General features: G+C 39.5%; 1 protein-coding gene across 2 annotated transcripts in view; it reads left to right on the forward strand.

Annotated features, from left to right (window-relative positions):
• The window catches only part of LOC133616029 (complement C1q tumor necrosis factor-related protein 4-like), an 83,823-nt gene extending 62,107 nt beyond the window's left edge, over positions 1-21,716 (forward strand). For both annotated transcript variants that reach the window (XM_061975013.2, XM_061975014.2), the window contains exons 2-3: positions 5,284-5,647; positions 15,420-21,716. In XM_061975013.2, the coding sequence (XP_061830997.1) occupies positions 5,284-5,647; positions 15,420-16,223 (1,168 nt within the window). In that variant the 3' untranslated portion in view covers positions 16,224-21,716. The remainder of the gene's footprint in view (positions 1-5,283; positions 5,648-15,419) is intronic.
• The last annotated feature ends 222 nt before the right edge of the window (positions 21,717-21,938 follow it).

The following is a 21,938-nucleotide window of genomic DNA, read 5'->3' on the forward strand; positions in this document are numbered from 1 at the left end:
CCAATTAACTAAACTTACATGTTCATGACAATGCGCACGGCACAGGCGGTGCAAATGTCCTCCACACAAATTGGAACCCTCCTGACTGTGAGGTGAATATGCTACCTACTGTGCAGTTTCTTGTCACACATCTAAAGTAAAGTTGCAGAAACTACACTTTTTTAATGAAACTTTAATGAGGGAACGGATCAGAAAAGTCACTAATAGGCCTGGCTTTGAAATGCAAAAGCATAATGTACGTTCTACCTTGCAATTCAGATGGAAGTGTAATATTCCCTCTCCCTGCGTTGCTCCCACGGCTGCTCATTACAGAAGGTTTGTTTGATCAACTATTTCATTGGTGTTTGAACCTTAAGCATCACTGACTCCGTGGAGTAATGTCTGTCAACATGACCCGTTCAAAATGTTGTCGTTACAAAGACAAGAGCTGCAATCACACTGCAAATTATTCTCCATTTGCCAAGATTTAAAATGTTATTTGTAGAAATGTTGTTACTTTTAAGAGCTATTGACCTATTTTTAGTCATTGACTCTATAGCAGGGGTGTCAAACTCATTTTAGATCGGAGGCCACATGGAGAAAAATCTACTCCCAAGTGGGCCGGACTGGTAAAATCACGGCACGATAACTTAAAAATAAAGACAACTTCAGATTGTTTTCTTTGTTTAAAAATAGAACAAGCACAAATGTACAAATCATAATGTTGTTGGGGTTTTTTTTGTGTACTTACATGTTGCGGTTAATAATTTATTTGTCGTTATTTATATTTTCTGAATAAATTATGTGATAATGTTCATCAGTCAACTCATTGGTGTCAATTTTCAATCTATCAAGATAAAAAACTGTTTCAAAATCAAATTACAGGATGTTACTTATGTAGTTGGATCATTTTCCTTGACTGATGTACTAACATGTGGTTTATTTTGTACATATGTAGCATCATCTACAAAGATACAAAGAATTGCTATTGCGACATCCAGCGGACACATTTAGAACAGCTGTTCCATTCATTAAAAAATTTCAGGTTAATTTTTATTCTTAGCAAACTCATCCCGTGGGCCGGATAAATCTTGTTCGCGGGCCTGATCCGGCCCTCGGGCCGTACGTTTGACACCCCTGCTCTATAGCATAATCTTAGTTTTAGCATGAATAATGACATTTTATCTAGTCTATTTAAAAAAAATAAAAATTCGAGAAAATAACTATTCAAATAAGATATTTTGGTTTTCCTCACATAGAAAATTTAAAGATTCCGCAACATCCCGAGGATGTTTTATTTAAGAATTGTAAGTATTGCTTGTTTTTCCAGATATAAATACTTATTTCTATCTTAAAAGTCTTGCTAATTTCTAGATATACAAATCCTAATTCAGGATGTTTTATCAAGTAAAATTAACTAGCTGCATGGACATATAATTTCCCTAGTTTTTAGTGTTGTTTTCCTAAAATCTAGTCTTTTTGGCTTATATTTAGTCAGCCCTTTGTGCAGTGCACAAATGTGTTACAATCTTTATAATTTTTCAAACAATTAAACATATGGGTTGTAAAAAAAATAAAATAAAAGCAAGCACACTTTTCTATCTGATATAAAGTATTTTAGATATTCAGCTTGCTTTTCTCACATTTACAAAATGTTCTTAACATTTGAGGTATACAATAAATGGTGAAAATGAATTGAATCTAAATGTTGAATCAAAATGTCAAATATAAAATAAATGTTGAATCAAAATTTGAAATCTAAATCTCAATATTGAATATACTGTAAAAATTTAATCTAAATGGTATATCTTAATATAGCAATGGCAAATCTAAATGTTAAATATAAATGTTGAATCTAAATGTCTTGCAAAGTGCAAATATTTCATCATTTTCTCACATCTCGGCCCACACAAACACGCCTTCACCACGCCAATGAGGACTTTTAGCAATTAACTTTTATATTTTTTAACATTTAGATTTGAATTGAACACTTAGAATTGAATTTAACATTTACCATTTAGAGACTTATATTTAACATACATACTGTATAACATTTAATACTTATATTTAACATATACTGTATATAGGGTTGTACAGTGCACCGGTACTAATAAAGTAATTATAATAATAATATTGTAACAAATTGCTACAATTTGTGTTTTATCTGCTACATGGCTTATCTGTGTACATTTATCCATAGTTTTGTTTTTAGTACTTGCTAATAATTTTATTTTTCTTAAAGCACAGACCAGGAGTAAACCATGAATCATGCATAATTTAATATGTCATATATTCTAACCTTATCCTTGATTATGGCAGACTATATGTAACATGGAAAATTGTAAATTGTTCTTTAAGTGCAACAAGAAGAGCCCAATGTGTTTAATGCCCTTTAAATTATATTTTAACCTTCTAAAATTGTTCTTTGAGTGCAACAGGAAACATATGTTTTTGTATTGTAAGATTTTATGTTAAAGTAAAGCCAATATTGACATTGTTTGTAGTTCCCTTTATTTTGGAAAGTATCAATATACATTCTGATATATTATTGGCATCGGGACAACCCTAACTGTATATAACATTTAACATGTATATTTAGATATACAATTTTACATTAAAATTCCATCCATCCATTCATTTTCTTCCGCTTATCCGAGGTTGGGTCGCGGGGGCAGCAGCCTATGCAAGGAAGACCAGACTTCCCTCTCCCCAACCACTTATTCCAGCTCTTCCCGGGGGATCCCGAGGCGTTCCCAGGCCAGCCGGGAGACATAGTCTTCCCAACGTGTCCTGGGTCTTCCCCGTGGCCTCCTACCGGTCGGACGTGCCCTAAACACCTCCCTCGGGAGGCATTCGGGTGGCATCCTGACCAGATGGCCGAACCACCTCATCTGGCTCCTCTCGATGTGGAGGAGCAGCGGCTTTACTTTGAGTTCCCCCCGGATAACAGAGCTTCTCACCCAATCTCTAAAGGAGGGACCCGCCACCCGGCGGAGGAAACTCATTTCGGCCGCTTGTACCCGTGATCTTGTCCTTTCGGTCATCGCCCAAAGCTCATGGCCATAGGTGAGGATGGGAACGTAGATCAACCGGTAAATTGAGAGCTTTGCCTTCTGGCTCACCTCCTTCTTCGCCACAACGGATCAATACAGCGTCCGCATTACTGAAGACGTCGCACCAATCCGCCTGTCGATCTCACGATCCACTCTTCCCTCACTCGTGAACAAGACTCCGAGGTACTTGAACTCCTCCACTTGGGGCAGGGTCTCCTCCCCAACCCGGAGATGGCACTCCACCCTTTTCCGGGCGAGAACCATGAACTCGGACTTGGAGGTGCTGATTCTCATCCCAGTCGCTTCACACTCAGCTGTGAACCGATCCAGCGAGGGCTGAAGATCCTGGCCAGATGAAGACATCAGGACCACATCATCTGCAAAAAGCAGAGACCTAATCCTGCAGCCACCAAACCGGATCCCCTCAACGCCTTGACTGCTCCTAGAAATTCTGTCCATAAATGTTATGAACAGAATCGGTGACAAAGGGCAGCCTTGGCGGAGTCCAACCCTCACTGGAAACGGGTCCGACTTACTGCCGGCATTGCGGACCAAGCTCTGACACTGATCATACAGGGAGCGGACCGCCACAATCAAACAGTCTGATACCCCATACTCTCTGAGCACTCCCCACAGGACTTCCCGAGGGACACGGTCGAATGCCTTCTCCAAGTCCACAAAGCACATGTAGACTGGTTGGGCAAACTCCCATGCACCCTCAAGGACCCTGCCGAGAGTATAGAGCTGGTCCACAGTTCCACGACCAGGACGAAAACCACACTGTTCCTCTTGAATCTGAGGTTTGACTATCCGGCGTAGCCTCCTCTCCAGTACACCTGAATAAACCTTACCGGGAAGGCTGAGGAGTGTGATCCCACGAAATTCACCATTTAATTTCTACCTGAAATGTGAAGATAAGCCAAATGTGGGAACATTCAGCTAAATATTTAAAATATACCAGCTAGAAAAGTGTGATTGAAATGTTACATTCAGCACCCCATGCAAAGAAACAACAGAAATACGATATGAATCTGTTTAGACTCACAAATTAATTTTTTTATTTTTTTTTAAAACAGAAAAACATTTTGTCGCTTCTGATTTTCTACTTTTTCCCCAAAAAATTATACATTTACTGAAATTGGAAAATATATTTGAAAATAACAAATCTCCATTTGGACAATCTGATCAACTGAAAGCCACAGTTACTGATCAGATGCTGTTTGAAGAGATTTAATATTAGTGTTGGTTGGATGTCTGACATGAATATAAAGCTAAACTTCAAAGGCAATACATGTGTACAGTAGATGAAGGGTGCAGTTGAAATTTTACTCACTCTATACTGTATGCCTTTTCTAAAAATGTAAATAGCTCAGCATTCATACACATATCAGTATTCATGAATATAGTGCATTTAGATTTTTTAAAGCAGGTTTTTTGGTTGCCTGGCAACAGATATATTGCAGATAGTAGTTCACAGCCTTTACGACTCGAGCTTTCAATGCAGCAGCAGAGCACTTTACAGCCACCAACAAACTAGTCTTTAGGGCAGTTGTATAGTAGTAGAAGTTTTGTGTAGTTTTGTGTTTTTACAAGTAATAGGGCTGTCTTCCACTTGGGTTTTTTACTGTCAAATCAGATTTGTTTTTGTTTGCATTAGGTTTGTGACTCTTACAACAACCCACGATTCCAATTCTTGGGTTGACAATTCGATTCAATTAAATTTGTGAAACAATACAAAAAGAATGCCATGGTAAATTAATAATACCAGCACAGACACTCGTAAACGTGTTAACATATTAGCTAGCTTCATTACATTACGATAGCTTGTACAAATATGAATGAAAACAGTCCTACGGACATAAAACATGGGACAATTTAGTAAGTATAAACTGATTTATATTGTAAAACTTAAAAACGCGGCTTGGAGTGATGAAGAATCCATACTAGTAGTAACACTTTAAACGGCTAGAAGAAAAGAAGAGCACTGCAAGGCCTGCAGTGATCAAACTCATCCAAAAGATGGCGCCATAGCTCAAACAATAACACACCTCTTCGGTGTGTGCTTGCATTTCTTTTTTTAAACTATTTGCAAAAAAAAAAGTCCATTTAACAGCTGCACTGTTTTATAAGCCGCAGAGTACAAAGCGTAGAAAAAAAAGGAGCTTTTAGTCCGGAATTCATTGTAATTTAAGTGTTGTTGATCAAGTGCACAATGATTTGACTCATTTTCTGATTTTGTCCATCCCTCTAGAGACAAGATGCTGCTCCCAGCGAGCATGCTGATTGGCCTACTATGTCTGAGCTATGCAGGCGTGGTGACGGGTTTTGCTCGTCTGCTGGACAACGCTGAACTACGGTCGGCTTTCTCGGTGGCACGAACCACCAGTATGGAAGGTGGGCCCAAGATGACCGTGACCTTCGACGCAGTCTATGTCAATATCGGCGAGGACTTCGACCCAAAGACAGGCTTGTTCCACTGCCGAATCCCGGGGGCTTACTACTTCTCCTTCACGGTGGGAAAGTTCCCCCACAAAGACTTGTCTGTGATGCTGATGAAGAATAGGAATGAGGTGCAAGCTATTGTGTATGAGGAGAATGCCGGCGAGGAGAAAAAGGTAGGTCAACTCTGCGTTACTGCAGCAGCGTTCTTGTGTAATATACAAAGCCCACTGTAGCATTCAACAACAATGGCAACTCCCCAAGAGAGAGGAAACATGCACACACACACACACACACACACACACACACGCACACACACACAAAGTAATCAATACACATTACCAGTTACATGAAAAAATAATGCCTGCTTTGCTTTACTTTTGGATTACATACATCACCTGGAATGTGTTTACCAGCACTATCGACATTACTGTAATGCATTACATTACTGTATTACAGACAAAAGTTATCGGATAACAATAACGCAACATTGGAAATTGTATTTCACTTATACAGCTGGTTGTTGGGCTACCACAGATTGGCTTACTGTCAATCAAAACGTAAAGCTAAATTATTGCTGTATATTAACACTTAAGTCACTCACACTAACAATATTTTGGTACCGGTACCAAAATTATTTCGAAAGTTTTTGGTACTTTGATACTTTTTTAAATAAAGGGGAACACAAAAAATTGCATTATTGGCTTTAATTTAAAAAAAAATCTGAGGGTACATTAAACATATGTTTCTTATTGCAAGTTTGTCCTTAAATAAAATAGTGAACATACAAGACAACTTGTACAGCAAGCAAAGGCTCCTAATTTAGTCTGCTGACATATGCAGTAACATATTGTGTCATTTATCATTCTATTATTTTGTCAAAATTATTAAGGACAAGTGGTAGAAAATTAATTATTAATCTACTTGTTCATTTACTGTTAATATCTGCTTACTTTCTCTTTTAACATGTTGTATCTACAGGAAGCAAATCACCATCAAGGACAAGATGTCAGTGCCCTGCTTAAATAGCCCAGTGACAAATTAGGACCAGGTGTGTCCGATTAAGCCATCCTCCGCCGAGGAAGGAAGCACTGAGGAGGAGAAACAAAAGACAACAGTAGGGACAAAATAATAGGGAAGGCAGGCGAGCAACAGCAACATAACAAGAACATGTCTTTCCCTTATCTATGCATTCTCAATGGTAAAAAAAAACTTCTAGCATGAGGTAGCTAACAATACAGGTAAGGGGAATTCACCTATTCCGCCTATAGAGCCCTCTAAGAAAAAGGTAAAAAAAAATTTTTTTAAAAACTCCCATGTTTTATAGTTATGCTGTAATTATATATGATGGAGTAACAGGCAAGGATTCCATAGCAATATAACGCTACTCCCGCCAACAACAATAGCATAGCTTTAACTTTAACTTTAGAGAGCGCATTTTGTGTTTGCTACTACTAACGTTGGCAGACTTTGTGGGAGCCAGCGACGACTAGTTTGGGTCAAAAGATGATCCAGAACTAGAGATGTCCAATGATATCGGACTGCCGATATTATCGGCCGATAAATGCTTTAAAATGTAATATCGGAAATTATCGGTATCGGTTTCAAAATTATGGGTATCGGTTTCCAAAAGTAAAATGTATGACTTTTTAAAACGCCGCTGTCGTAGGGAAAAGTACAGAGTGCCAATAAACCTTAAAGGCACTGTCTTTGCATGCTGGCCCAATCACATATTATCTGTGGCTTTTCACACACACAAGTGAATGCAAAGCATATTTGGTCAACAGCCACACAGGTCACACTAAGGGTGGCCGTATAAACAACTTTAACACTGTTACAAATATGCGCCACACTGTGAACCCACACCAAACAAGAATGACAAACACATTTTGGGAGAACATCCGCACCGTAACACAACATAAACACAACAGAACAAATACCCAGAACCCCTTGCAGCACTAACTCTTCCGGCACGCTACAATATACACCCCCCCCGGTACCCCCTACCCCCCCCCCCCCCCCCCCCCCCTCCACCTCAATCCCGCCCCCCCCCCCCAACCCCGCCCACCTCAACCTCCTCATGCTCTCTCAGGGAGAGCATTTCCCAAATTCCAAGCTGCTGTTTTAAGGCATGTTAAAAAAAAATGCACTTTGTGACTTCAATAATAAATATGCCAGTGCCATGTTGGCATTTTTTTCCATAACTTGAGTTGTTTTATTTTGGAAAACCTTGTTACAATGTTTAATTCATCCAGCGGGGCATCACAACAAAATTAGGCATAATAATGTGTTAATTCCACGACTGTATATATCGGTATCGGTTGATATCGATATCGGTAATTAAGAGTTGGACTATATCGGAATATCGGATATCGGTAAAAAAAGCCATTATCGGACATCTCTATCCAGAACCTTATCTTTTTGAGCCTGAATATATGGAGGATGAGCTACAGTTTTTTTTAGAAGCTGGATGCTATAGTGAAACACTAAGCCATCATGTCGCACTATTGCTAAACTAAATACGAACTTAGTTAAACGGTGACTTACTATGGCCGCTCTCACTGGAATGCCAACACATGCAATGGATGGTTGTATCTTTCAGCACCAGACTTGTGCTCTTTGTTTTAGCTGGTGAATTCAGCATAATCCTTAGGTGAAAATGCTGGGAGCAAACGAGCGTCTTGCCAAGCCTGGTGATGTTGTCTAGTTAAGTTGAGAGCCAGTGTTCACTGCTACAGTCTTTCCAAATGTTGTGTTGGTTAGTTGGTTGTGGAACATCTAAGTTTAAAACTTTTCTAAGCTCGAAGGTGATTCAGCAGCAGCAGCAGCAGCAGTTTGAGCAAGGCGCTGTGTCACTACGCCAGAAAAGTAGTTCCTCGGGTTTTAGCTCCTACGATAACAATGTCGCTATGCTTTTGTTAATATGTACAGGTCATTGCATGTTTGTAGAGTAATGTTGGCATTTTTTTAAGAGAGCTGTATAGGCAAAATAGGGGAACCCCCATTACATGCATTGTTAGCTGCCTCGTGCTAGCCCTTTTTTAGTCTTTTGATTGCACAGAAAAGGGAAAGACGTGTTTTTTTCTTACATAAGGATTGTGGACGATGGGCAGAATTTTTTTTTAAAGTATCGTTTTCCTTTTAATTCATGTACCATCCAGGTGTAAAGAAATGACGTGTCTCCATACTTTTGTACTTTTACTCCTTGCAAGTGAAGTAAGAAGTGTGGTCAACCGGATACATTGAAAAGCCAACTTTGGTTGATCATTTAAATCAGGCCCGCAGTTTGTTTTTTATTGGCCCTTGACACAGACAAAATACATTTTTGATTAAAAAAAATGGAATCAGTCCAATTTGCCCCAAAAATGGGGCCTGAAAACTCAAATTGTGTTGACCTGTGCGTCTTCTACATGGTGTTTTAAGAGCATATGTACAATTTTCTTCCTAAAGCCCTATAAGGTAATGATGATACTACAAACCCCGTTTCCATATGATTTGGGAAATTGTGTTAGATGTAAATATAAACGGAATACAATGATTTGCGAATCATTTTCAAACCATATTCAGTTGAACATGCTACAAAGACAACATATTTGATGTTCAAACTGATAAACTTTTTTTTTTTTTGCAAATAATCATTAACTTTAGAATTTGATGCCAGCAACACGTGACAAAGAAGTTGGGAAAGGTGGCAATAAATACTGATCAAGTTGAGGAATGCTCGTCAAACACTTATTTGGAACATCCCACAGTTGTGCAGGCTAATTGGGAACAGGTGGGTGCCATGATTGGGTATAAAAGTAGATTCCATGAAATGCTCAGTCATTCACAAACAAGGATGGGGCGAGGGTCACCACTTTGTCAACAAATGCGTGAGCAAATTGTTGAACAGTTTAAGAAAAACCTTTCTCAACCAGCTATTGCAAAGAATTTAGGAATTTCACCATCTACGGTCCGTAATATCATCAAAGGGTTCAGAGAATCTGGAGAAATCACTGCACATAAGCAGCTAAGCCTGTGACCTTGGATCCCTCAGGCTGTACTGCATCAACAAGCGACATCAGTGTGTAAAGGATATCACCACATGGGCTCAGGAACACTTCAGAAACCCACTGTCAGTAACTACAGTTGGTCGCTACATCTGTAAGTGCAAGTTAAAACTCTCCTATGCAAGGCGAAAACCGTTTATCAACAACACCCGGAAACGCCGTCGGCTTCTCTGGGCCTGAGCTCATCTAAGATGGACTGATACAAAGTGGAAAAGTGTTCTGTGGTCTGACGAGTCCACATTTCAAATTGTTTTTGGAAACTGTGGACGTCATGTCCTCCGGACCAAAGAGGAAAAGAACCATCCGGATTGTTATAGGAGCAAAGTTGAAAAGCCAGCATCTGTGATGGTATGGGGGTGTATTAGTGCCCAAGAAGGACATGGGTAACTTACACATCTGTGAAGGCGCCATTAATGCTGAAAGGTGCATACAGGTTTTGGAGCAACATATGTTGCCATCCAAGCAATGTTACCATGGACGCCCCTGCTTATTTCAGCAAGACAATGCCAAGCCACGTGTTACATCAACGTGGCTTCATAGTAAAAGAGTGCGGGTACTAGACTGGTTTGCCTGAAGTCCAGACCTGTCTCCCATTGAAAATGTGTGCCGCATTATGAAGCCTAAAATACCACAACGGAGACCCCCGGACTGTTGAACAACTTAAGCTGTACATCAAGCAAGAATGGGAAAGAATTCCACCTGAGAAGCTTAAAAAATGTGTCTCCTCAGTTCCCAAACGTTTACTGAGTGTTGTTAAAAGAAAAGTCCATGTAACACAGTGGTGAACATGCCCTTTCCCAACTACTTTGGCACGTGTTGCAGCCATGAAATTCTAAGTTAATTATTATTTGTAAAAAAAAATATAAAGTTTATGAGTTTGAACATCAAATATCTTGTCTTTATAGTGCATTCAATTGAATATGGGTTGAAAAGGATTTGCAAATCATTGCATTCCGTTTATATTTACATCTAACACAATTTCCCAACTCATATGGAAACGGGGTTTGTATTATTAATACATAAAAATACTATTAAGAATTGATTGAACAACAATGTATTGTTTTTTGTTATGCTTCATTGTTTGTATGCAGACACGACAGGCCTCTCTATTAAGGTGAGGCAGGCGCTCAAATGGAAAATAGCGCAAAGGTTGAGGTACAAAGCAAAATTATCCAGTCCCGAAAAGCATTCTGATTGCCAATCAGGTACAGGTGTTCCCTGATTGCCAATCAGGTACAGGTGACGGAGCCAGAGTGATTAGCGTGGTAGCAAATGGAGGCAAACAGAATATGGACCGAAAAATAAGCGCGCTTGACTGGAAATAATACAAATACAAAAAACTGATAATAACTGTCGGGGAGATCATGACAGATTTTAGGGTCTTGAATGTATAAAAAAGTACAAAGCGGCCCCTGCAGATTTAAACTTTTGGACACCCCTGATAGAAAACATTTTATTATTAAGAGTCTATATCAGACCTGGGCAAATTAAGGGCAGGGGGCTGCATGCTGCCCGTTAAGCTTTTCAATCTGGCCCGCCGGACTTTCCTAATTATTTATTTTTTATCTTTAAGATGGAAACTGTAGCTGCCGTTATGATGTGCAGTGGTGTTTTTAAATTACCATAAGTCTTGAACTACACAAAGTATTTCAATGGTTTCAATCTGCGCTTTTGCATGACATACTAGTTACTATGGTAATCTAATTAGTTACTATGGTAATCTAAATAGTTACGATGGTAATCTAATTAGTTACTATGGTCATCTAAGTCACAACAGATCGGACGAGGCAGTGTGGGTGGGAAGCGTTTCCACAGAGTGTTTCCAGAGCGGCCAGCCTGAAATGCTGGTGTCCGGGACAGACGCGGAAGGAGATTTTTACAACAAAGTTCCAAAACTTAGTGATATGTCAGATGTATCAGATTGTAGGTGGGGTTTTTTTACCCTTCGCGTTCATATTTCGTTGTGTTTGTTGCATTTTTGTTGCGTTTTGCTTGATTGTAAAATATGTCGATCGAGAGGGGGCGTGACGTTCATATGTTGTCAATATTCAGTGTTTTATCGTTCATAGTTAATATTGTAAATCCCACATTCTTTATTTTCATGTACATTCCGGATGTCTCATTCAGTAAAAATAATATTAATTCCATTCTGTTTTTTAACCAGGTGTGTTTCTGGTGTTAAATGTATTTTATATGTATCTTGGTGCATTTATGTTGGGACAATTTATTTAAAATCTGTTTTAACTTAAAGGGAACATATTAGTCCATTTTTTTGCACTTGTTTAATGGTTAAGTGTTTGATGGCCTAATTAATAATTGTAAATTATGGGATTGATAATTGATTGATTTTTTTACAGCATGTTAATCTTGTGGTGTTTTGTCCTTAAAGGTTTTTCACCAACTAAAGAAGCTGAAGGCTACTAAAGACAGCTAATGACAGCTAAAGAAACTAAAGTCTACTAAAGTCTACTAACACTGCTAAAGACTGCTAAAAAGACTAAAGAAGAAAAAAGAAGCTGTTTCTTCGTTGGAAAAACTGTTGCAAACTAAAGGAAAATAAAAGGGAAAAAAAGTAACTATGGTCTGGTCTTTTGAGTGAAATCCAGAAGCCACATTCAGCATTGGTATATCCCTTCAAGTGTGGGATAAGCACAGTGAAAAAAGCAAAACACTTGACAGTCATAATGTTTTTAGCATTCAATCAGACACTATTGTGAGGTTTTGTATTAGGGTTCCTAAAAATAGGACCCACACACACATACACACATACTGTACAGCAGATTTTCACAGCGTACACATATATATTTATATATACATATATATATTTCTCCAAATTTGGCCCCACGAGTCAAAATAATTGCCCAGGCCTGGTCTATATGGATCCACTTCAACACATTCAGCTTTTTTGATGATAACTGGCTTGTATATTCGCCACTAAACCTTTAAAATACGCTCACACCTGCACTGCTAAAGGTAAACAAACAGCAACCATATTGAGTGTTTGCCATCCATCTGGGAAGCTCAAGGCGTTGAGGTCACAGATTATAACCCAGCAGTAGGGAGGAGGACGTCCGGGCATGCATCCAATGATGATTTCTTCACTTCTCTTCTCCTCAGAGCATATTTTACGCTTGGGAGTCGTAAAGAAAGGCAGAAAGTTAAGTAAAAAGAACAATAGAGACGGTGACTACGTTTTACTTTGCCTTTGTATTCTTTCACCGCTGGCACGTAACACGTTCTCTTTTTCTTTTTGTACAGTATTAATAAAAAGTGCGTATGTAACTACTAAATTCCGTAAGAATTTAATGTACTCTATATGCTGTATTTATGTTAGTGATGGGACGAAATATAGCGAGGCTTCGGGGCGTGTGTCGAGTACTGAAAGGGGCGTTTTCCGCAAAGCGTGTATCGAGGCTTGCTTCGTGTAGGGGAGGAGCCGGAAATGACGATGTGTGAAGCCTCGCAACCCAGATCAGATTTTGCTTGGAGATTCGACAACTCATAAACCACCCAATCTACATAGAAAATGTAGGCCTTTCAGAGTTGTGGTCGGCACGAAATCTTGATAGAGAATAAAAATATTTTTTTAAATGCCAACAGAATCAAAGGATGAGGGCAAACTTAATCCAAACAGATTACCGCTTTAAATATAAATAGCTAACCAGTATCACAACTGTACTAGAAAACACATCAGACACATTAGTACCATCACTTTCCTTTAAAACGTCCCCGGTCTTCTTATGTCAAAATTCTTGAGTAGAGCCATGTGTTCTTAGTTTTATGGCAGGCCTGGGCAAATATTTTGACTGGGGGGGGCAAATTTAGAGAATAAAATGTGTCTGTGGGGCAGGTATATCTGATTTTTAGGAACACTGATACAAAGACTCACAATAATGTGTGAGGTTTGCTCAGTGGCCTTGTGGTTAGAGTGTCCGCCCTGAGATCGGTAGGTCGTGAGTTCAAACCCAGGCCGAGTCATACCAAAGACCATAAAAATGGGACCCATTACCTCCCTGCTTGGCACTCAGCATCTAGGGTTGGAATTGGGGGTTAAATCAGCAAAATAGTTCCCGAGCACAGCCTCTGCTGCTGCTCCCAGGGGGTGGAACAAGGGGATGGGTCAAATGCAGAGGATAATTTCACCACACCTGTGTGTGTGTGATTATCAGTGGTACTTTAACTTTAACTTTAATGATTGAATGCTAAAAACGTTATGACAGACCGCCTTAAAAACAGAATGGAATTTTAAATTTTTTTACTGAATGAGACACCCAGAATGTACATGAAAATAAAGAATGTGGGATTTACAATATTAGCTATGAACAATAAAACACTAAATATTGACAACATATGAATGTCACACCCCCTCTCGATCGACATATTTTACAATCAAGCGAAACGCAACAAAAATGTAACAGACAGCCAAATATGAACGCGAAGGGGGAAAAACAACAACTAAAATCAGATATATCACCAAGCTTTAGAACTTTGTTGTAAAAATCTCCTTCCGCATCTGTCCCTGACACCCAGTCTGGCCGCTCTGGAAACACTCTGTGGAAACGCTCCCCACCCACACTGCTTGGTGCCTCATCTGAGATGCTGTGACTTAGATTACCATAATGGGTTATACTTGTATAGCGCTTTTCTAACTTTTTTAAGGAACTCAAAACGCTTTGACACTATTTCCACATTCACCCATTCACACACACATTCACACACTGATGGCGGGAGCTGCCATGCAAGGCACTAACCAGATTAGATTAGATTACCATAGTCACTAGTACAGTGTTTTTCAACCTTTTTTGAGCCAAAGCACATTTTTTTCATTAAAAAAAATACAGAGGCACACCACCAGCAGAAAAGGTAAAAAAATGAAACTCCACCAGGTTGTTGTGCCTTATTTTGAGTTTGTTGTTTCCTGTGTGTCATGCTTTAGTTCCTGTCTTGCGCTGTTATTTTAGCGACTTTTCCTGTTATGTTGGTGTTCTCCTGTAGCAGCTTTCCTTTGAGCGCTATTCACCGCACCTGCTTTGTTTTCGCAATCAAGACTATTGAAGGTGTGCGTACACTATTCTTCTTTGTGAGGACATTGTTGATTGTCATGTCATGTACGGATGTGCTTTTTGGACGCCGTCTTCGCTCCACACGCTGTAAGTTTTTGCTGTCGTCCAGCATTCTGTTTTTGTTTACTTTGTAGCCAGTTCAGTTTTACTTTTGTTTTACATAGCCATCCCTATGCTTCAGTGCCTTTTCCTAGCGGGGCTTGCCTTTTGTTCATTTTTGGTTTAAGCGTTACATACCTTTTTACCTGCACGCTGTCTCCCGCTGTGCTCTGCATATTGGGATCACGGCAAACCATCCTCGACGCGTTCCGACTTCTACAAAGCAATGAACTACCTGCTGCCACCTACTGATATGGAGTATTACAAGATTACCCTGCCAAGCGCTACACAGCACAGGCACTAGACAACGGCACATTATTATGATTATTCATTTGCAAAAAATATTTTTTGGACCAATTAGGTGAAGTTGCATAGTTTCCCACGGCACACCAGACACTATCTCACGGCACACTAGTGTGCCGCGGCACAGTGGTTGAAAAACACGGCACTAGTATATTATGCAAAAGCGCAGATTCTAACCATTGAAATACTTTGTATAGTTCAAGACTTACGGTAATTTGAAAACATCACTGCACATCATAATGGCAGCTACAGTTTCGCTCTTAAAGATCTAAAAAAATTATTTGCGAATGTCCGGCCCGGCGCGGCCCCCCGGCCATAATTTGCTTAGGTCTGGTTTAAGGGGTTGTGTTCTGGTGGACAGTGGAAACAATGGTTGCTACAGTCCAGATTCCTTGATCTAAAGTCAATGTAAAACCTGCTTGCATTCCTTACAGGTACAGAGCCAGAGTGTTATGCTGCAACTGGAGTTTGGTGACACTATATGGCTGCGTCTTCATGGCGATCCTCGTTATGCCCTCTATAGCAACACTGGACACTACACCACCTTCAATGGTTACCTGGTCTACCCCGACACCTACGACTACCAGACACACCAGCAGCAGCACCATCTTGCTTACAAACCCCAGCAACTCCAGCAGGACAATGTACCGCTGTGGAATGATAACCAAGCCACAGTAGACGTTGGGTCTGAACTGAGGAACCCGATGGGTGAGAAGGGGCTGCAACGTCTGGAGGATGACGAGGAGGAGGAGGAGGCTGATCCACGATCTGCATTCTCAGTTGGCCGCACTCAGAGTATAATCGGAATAAATCAAGTAGGAGCGCCACAGCACCAGCCAGTCAGCTTTGACACTGCATTCGTGAACATCGGGGAGGACTTCAACGTAACCGAGGGGATGTTCACCTGTCGCATTCCTGGCGCCTACTACTTCTCCTTCAACGTAGGCAAGCTTCCGCAGAAGACTCTCTCCGTCAAGCTGATGAAGAACCACCTCGAAGTGCAGGCAATGATCTATGACGACAGTCACGGAGAGAAAGCGCTGCAGAGTCAGAGTTTGATGCTGTCGTTGAAACCAGGCGACACCGTGTGGCTGTACTCCCACCAGAGAGATGGTTTCGGAGCTTACAGCAACCATGCCAAATACATCACCTTCACCGGCTTCCTTGTGTACCCAGAAATGTCTCCTATGACTAAAATTAACATTACGAGTCAGTCACAAGCAGATAAGAAGCCCTAGTCGCCGCATCTTGGCTACAGACTAAATGTTGATGGTGGAATTCATGCAAACTGGTGGGCATGAATGATTCTACATGGTTCTTCCACGCATCCACTTCATATGAATGTCTTTGTAATGTCACTGAGACCTTGCACTGAGTGAGAATTCAATGCCTAGTTACTTCAATTCCAGCAAAAGAAATCCCCAAATGTGACCTAATCCTTTCTTATCAAATTCAAACATTGATTTGCTATCACTGTTTAACGACGATATTAGGAATCCAAGCTATTTGTGCACTTCTGTGTCAGTTGACCTCACACCCAAATTAAACAGCACAGCTGAATTAGGTTTGAACTCTAGTTCAACATAATTAAATGGGAACTGCACTTGTTTTGGAATTTTGCCTTTCATTCACAATCCTTATGTTACACAATAACACAAATGTTTTTCTTTTTTTATGCATTCTAACCAGCAAATAAAAGCGAGCAAAAGTTTGCTTACAATGGAGCCTATAAGAGTCAACAAAGTGCTCTAAAAACATTCAAACACTTCCATTATCATTTTAAATACATGCTGTTAGTACATATGTAATGTAGTGACAGACCCATTCGTAATAACATTTAATATTTAGGTATTACTAATTTTAAGCATGCGGCGGTGCATCATCACTGATTACTATTCACTGCAAACTGACTTCATAACAGCAAAAAAACATAATTAATAATCACGTACTGTACAATGTCGGCTCTCACCGGTGTGCCAACTGATGGGATGTTGATATATTCCAATTTAGATGAAGAATGACTAATAATCCTCGCAAAGAAACCTAACGTCATTTAATGTCTTTCTCTCCATTTCCGGCTCTAAAGTTGATGACGAAGTTGATCAACTTGTCGGATTATGCCTTCATCCTTCTACTATCAAGGTGAGAGGCGTTATTTATGATCTAGAATACACTTTCAAGAGCTCCTAGGAGAGAAAGCAGCTCACCAGCTTATGATGTCAATATGTCAGCACAAGCTAGTTACCTCTCTGATCACGGCACCGCTAAGAATAGTTTGTCTGAGTTAGCGCTTATGATAACAATATCACCAATACTATGGTAATATTCAGGTCACGAATGGCAAAGGGAGTATTGTTGGTGCTTTTTGGATGGTTATCTATTGTGTTTTATGAGGACCTCCCATTGACTCCATTGCAAACTGCCTTTTATTTATGTGTTAGAATGCATTAAAAAAAATACATCTGTCTTCTTGTCTTTCATAACGAGTGTGAACAGTGTGGAGCAGAATTTTAACGAGCCGAAGTGTCCCTCAGCATCATAAATAAGTAGGGAGATGATGTTCACTGTAGTTATGGCATTCCATTATATCCATTTGTGGTCTGCATATGGTGTTTTTAGCTTGTATGTAGTGGTCATCTTTCTCATTCAACATTCAAAGACTTCAAAGATTCTTTATTATCAATTTTCTGCCTCAACTAAAATCCAAAAGACTACGTGAACTGTATATTTGCTGTTGACAAAATGTCTCTTTGTCTTTCTCATGAAGCGAGACAGGGGCAGCAGAGGATAAAAATAAAATATATTTTTTAGGGAAAAGTTCCAACTCTATATTCATCCTAGGGGTGTTGTTGACCAAACGGCATCTCCGAGCCTGCATGATTGTGCACCATAATTAGATTTCAAATTCAGGCAGCGTTTAATTTATTTCCTAAGTTAGGGAACAGAAAGGGGGAAATTGAATTTCCTCTTCAAAGCCACTTTAATATGCATGTCGGTTTCATTTCACACCACGGGGAGAAATTGGAAATTGTGATGACCCTCGACTTAATGATACGACTTTCATTTTCTGAGAAGCACAATGCAAAATGACGCTTTTCTTTGATTAAACATTTCCGGGGTCAACGGGATGCTAAAGTAATTCTGCTTAAGGGGAGAACAGTTTCAGTGGCACAAAATGTCGACGTTTTAACAGTTAAACAAAAAAAACTATATTACACAGACAGTATTTCTAAGCAACTAAACTATAAGCGCATATGCTAAAGAGTTACATTTAGCGTCAGGCGGGGAAGGAAATGAAATGAATCTGCAGGAACTACCATCGAAAACGTTATCCGTTTGAGATTTCTTGTGTTTGCGCAGGGAACCAGTTTCCAGGAAGCAGTGGCAGTTTTGACGAAGGCTGAAGCTACAGCTGAAACTATCAGAGGTAACAGAACACATTTATTTAAAAAAAAAATATATATATATATATATATGTATATATATATATTTGTATGAACACAAGAAATATCTAGCTATTACTCAAAGAATACATGATGGACGCATTTGGAAACAGTTTTCAAAATAAATGTCACATTTTCGTTCATGTGATTGGATGGATGGATGGATGGATGGATGGATGGATGGTTCAATCAATATTTACTAAGGACAAAAAAATGTGGCCTTTCGAGTAAAATTTCAGCATGAACATATATTTAGAATTAACATAACTTTTATAGGTGAATTTCAATTCATCTCTAGGTTTTTGAGTGCACATGTCCAACTGTGCCACTTCCTTTTTTTTCCACTACTGTCCAAGTTAACACGTTAATGCATATGATTAATCTCACATACATAATGGTATTAATTTTGTATAAACGTAGATTAATTGTAAAATTTGTTTTTGACAGCAAATGCTCCTGACCTGCTCAGTGGCCTTGTGGTTAGAGTGTCCGCCCAGAGACTGGAAGGTTGTGAGTTCAAACCCCGATTCATACCAAAGTCATACCAAAGACTATAAAAATGAGACCCATTGCCTCTCTGCTTGGCACTCAGCATCAAGGGTTGGAATTGGGGGTTAAATCCCCAAATGATTCCCGAGTGTGGCCACCGCTGCTGCTCACTGCTCCCTTCACCTCCCAGGGGGTAAACATGGGGATGGGTCAAATGCAGAGGATAATTTCACCACACCTAGTGTGTGTGTGACTATCGTTGGGACTTTAACTTTTTAACTTTAACTTTACCTTAACCTTACTGAAAGGTGGTTCTGGTTGTTACAAAAGGTCAATGCATACGTTAGTACAAAGATAACTGAGGAGACCCTACCTGGTGTGTTTGCTGGCAAAATTGGCTTCAAAATACTCCATGAGCGGAATTAAGATCGGTGTTTCCTAACCTTAGGGCCTAGGGCCGCTAGCGTCCCTTATAAGTCTGCCAGAAATATATTTCTTAGCTGTGGTCCATAGGGCCTGAAGTGCTACTTTGTTGTAATACACCTTTCCACCACTTGAGGCAATAATGCCTCTGTCAGTTGACTAAATGACACAAGACAAGCTCATAAAGTCGGAAGAAGTCGAGAACAAAAGTCATGGAGAAATTTCTTAAGCACAAACACGATGATTAATAATCACAGGTCAGGTTGACAGTTGCCTCGCGCAGCAGTCCCAGCTGTTGTCAGAGCAGAGAGAAGACCCCTGCGCATCCAGATGGCAAATGAAATGTGAATGTGCAAAGCTACCGCTGTTACAGCCTTGGCTTACAGAGCAAATTATGAATTTCACTGTCATGTCACACTAAAATAAATCACTGCAATGTCCCATCGCTCATGTTAATGAGCCAGTCATTAGATTAGGTTAGTTTGTGAATTTCACAACCCTCTAGTGTTTTGATCACATTTGATACTCTAACATTTAATAAAGCAGAACAATATTGATTTAAATTTAAATTTAAGGCTCAACAGAAGAAAGATAATTTGCAGTTTTATCCATTTTAAACTCCCACGATGCGTCGATTGCAATTAATTCCGCAAATATGGCGATGGCTTCATCAAGCAATTTCTAGCTAATTTTATGACAGCCAATAGCTACTTTGGCAACACTGAGTAGACCCTGTCCCCCTTCTACTGAAGCAATAAAGGACGTGCATTTAAGTAGAACCTTTTTTAAAAATGTATTGTACGACATCCTGACAATGAAATTGAATGTGTGATGTAACCTATAGTGATTAATCGTGATGAATTACAATTAATGTAGTGTTTGACAGCTCTACTTTTTACAGAACTTGTTCTCCAACAGGAAATTCACAATAGGTGACTTTTTTGTTTTTACAATTTCACAGAATGGCATACATTCTGCAATCCTGTGACTTTTCCAGTCTCTCTGTACATCAGTTGCTAACTGCTGATTACACTCAGCAACACTCTAAGCTCAGTGGCCAATTCTCTCTAAGAACATCCTGTTGGAAGCCTCTCAATGGTTAAGTACCGTTGATGGATTGTTTGGTGTGGTTCTGTTTTAATAAGCAACAGCACTGTTGAAACACTTATCAGGATATGTATTGGTCCATTCAAGGATCACACACCTTTATGAATTGTGCTGTTCAGTTCCTTTGTAAATAACAGCAAGTTGTGAAACATTGAACCACATGTGTCGAACTCAAGGTCCAGGGGCCAAACCTGGCCCGCCACATCATTTTATTTGGCCCGCAAAAGCCTGGAAATGATACGTAAAGTACTTTAAGTAAATGTACTTGTTCTTTGCATATTGACATTAAAAAAAATACCGTATTTCCTTGAATTGCCGCCGGGTATATATTATATATATGCCTCGTTTTACCGCCGGGTCAAACTCGTTTTGCAAAATAATTAGCGCATGCTTAGAATTAGCGCATGCTTAGAATTACTGCCGGGTCAAACTTGTTTAGCCAAATAATTAGCGCATGTCTCGATTTATCGCCGGGTCAAACTCGTTTCGCAGAATAATTAGCATATGCCTCGTTTTACCAGCGGGTCAAACTCGTCACGTCACGAGTGACACTTCACCTTTCAAGGCATCATTTTCCAAAACGGAGGAAGCTAATTTCAATCATTTAAAATCGCATGAAGGGAAAAAGATAACGAGCTATTCAGTAGGATTTAAGGTCCAAGCTATTGAATATGCTAAAAAGAACAGTAAAAATGTTTTATTAATATAGCTGCGTGTGTCAAATATGAGTCATTAAATGACTCCCGCCCCATGGTGGTAGAGGGCGCTAGTGATCCCAGGAATCATTCTTGCGACTACTTGGCTGCAGAAGAAGTGACAACAACAGTTTTCCAAACTGGACTTTCAATCGAAGCAGGAGGTAATAATTAAAGGAAGATCTCCATCGAGACAGAGAGACTTTTAAAACTGAAGAAAGATAAGGAAGACTTCTATAAACAAGTTATCGATGCTTTTGTTCAGAAGGAACGGCGCATGGACTTCATTTATAAGTGAAAGTAAGACCATAGTAAAGTTTTTTTATTTAGTAAGCGCCAGAGTGAGAAGAGGTTTTAAATTTATAAGCGCAGGCCTAAATTTACCGCATGCCTTTGGTAAGCGCCGGAGTGAGCAGAGGTTTTAAATTAATTACCGCCCCGGCGCTAATTCAAGGAAATACGGGTACACATACTGCAGGCAATTGCATATATTTTAAACTTTAATATTATCTACTATTATCTATTAAAGCAGCAAAATATATATTTTTTCCTGCTTTCCAAAACATTGTTTAAAAAAAACCCCATAAATATCTGTTTGACTCATGATTTCAATAGAAGTTATCAATCAAACTGTAAACATTAAAAATGATAATAGAAATTCTGGCGATATAGCTATCTGTTTTTTGTTTTTTTACCGTAAGAACAACATTGGTACCGTTTTTCGTTTTTCAGTAATACATTATCAAACCAACAATCATAGACTTTACGGTACGAAAATGGCAGCTCAGTTAGGAAT

This window comes from Nerophis lumbriciformis, linkage group LG15 (assembly GCF_033978685.3).
Source record: "Nerophis lumbriciformis linkage group LG15, RoL_Nlum_v2.1, whole genome shotgun sequence".
Classification (NCBI taxonomy): Eukaryota; Metazoa; Chordata; class Actinopteri; order Syngnathiformes; family Syngnathidae; genus Nerophis; species Nerophis lumbriciformis.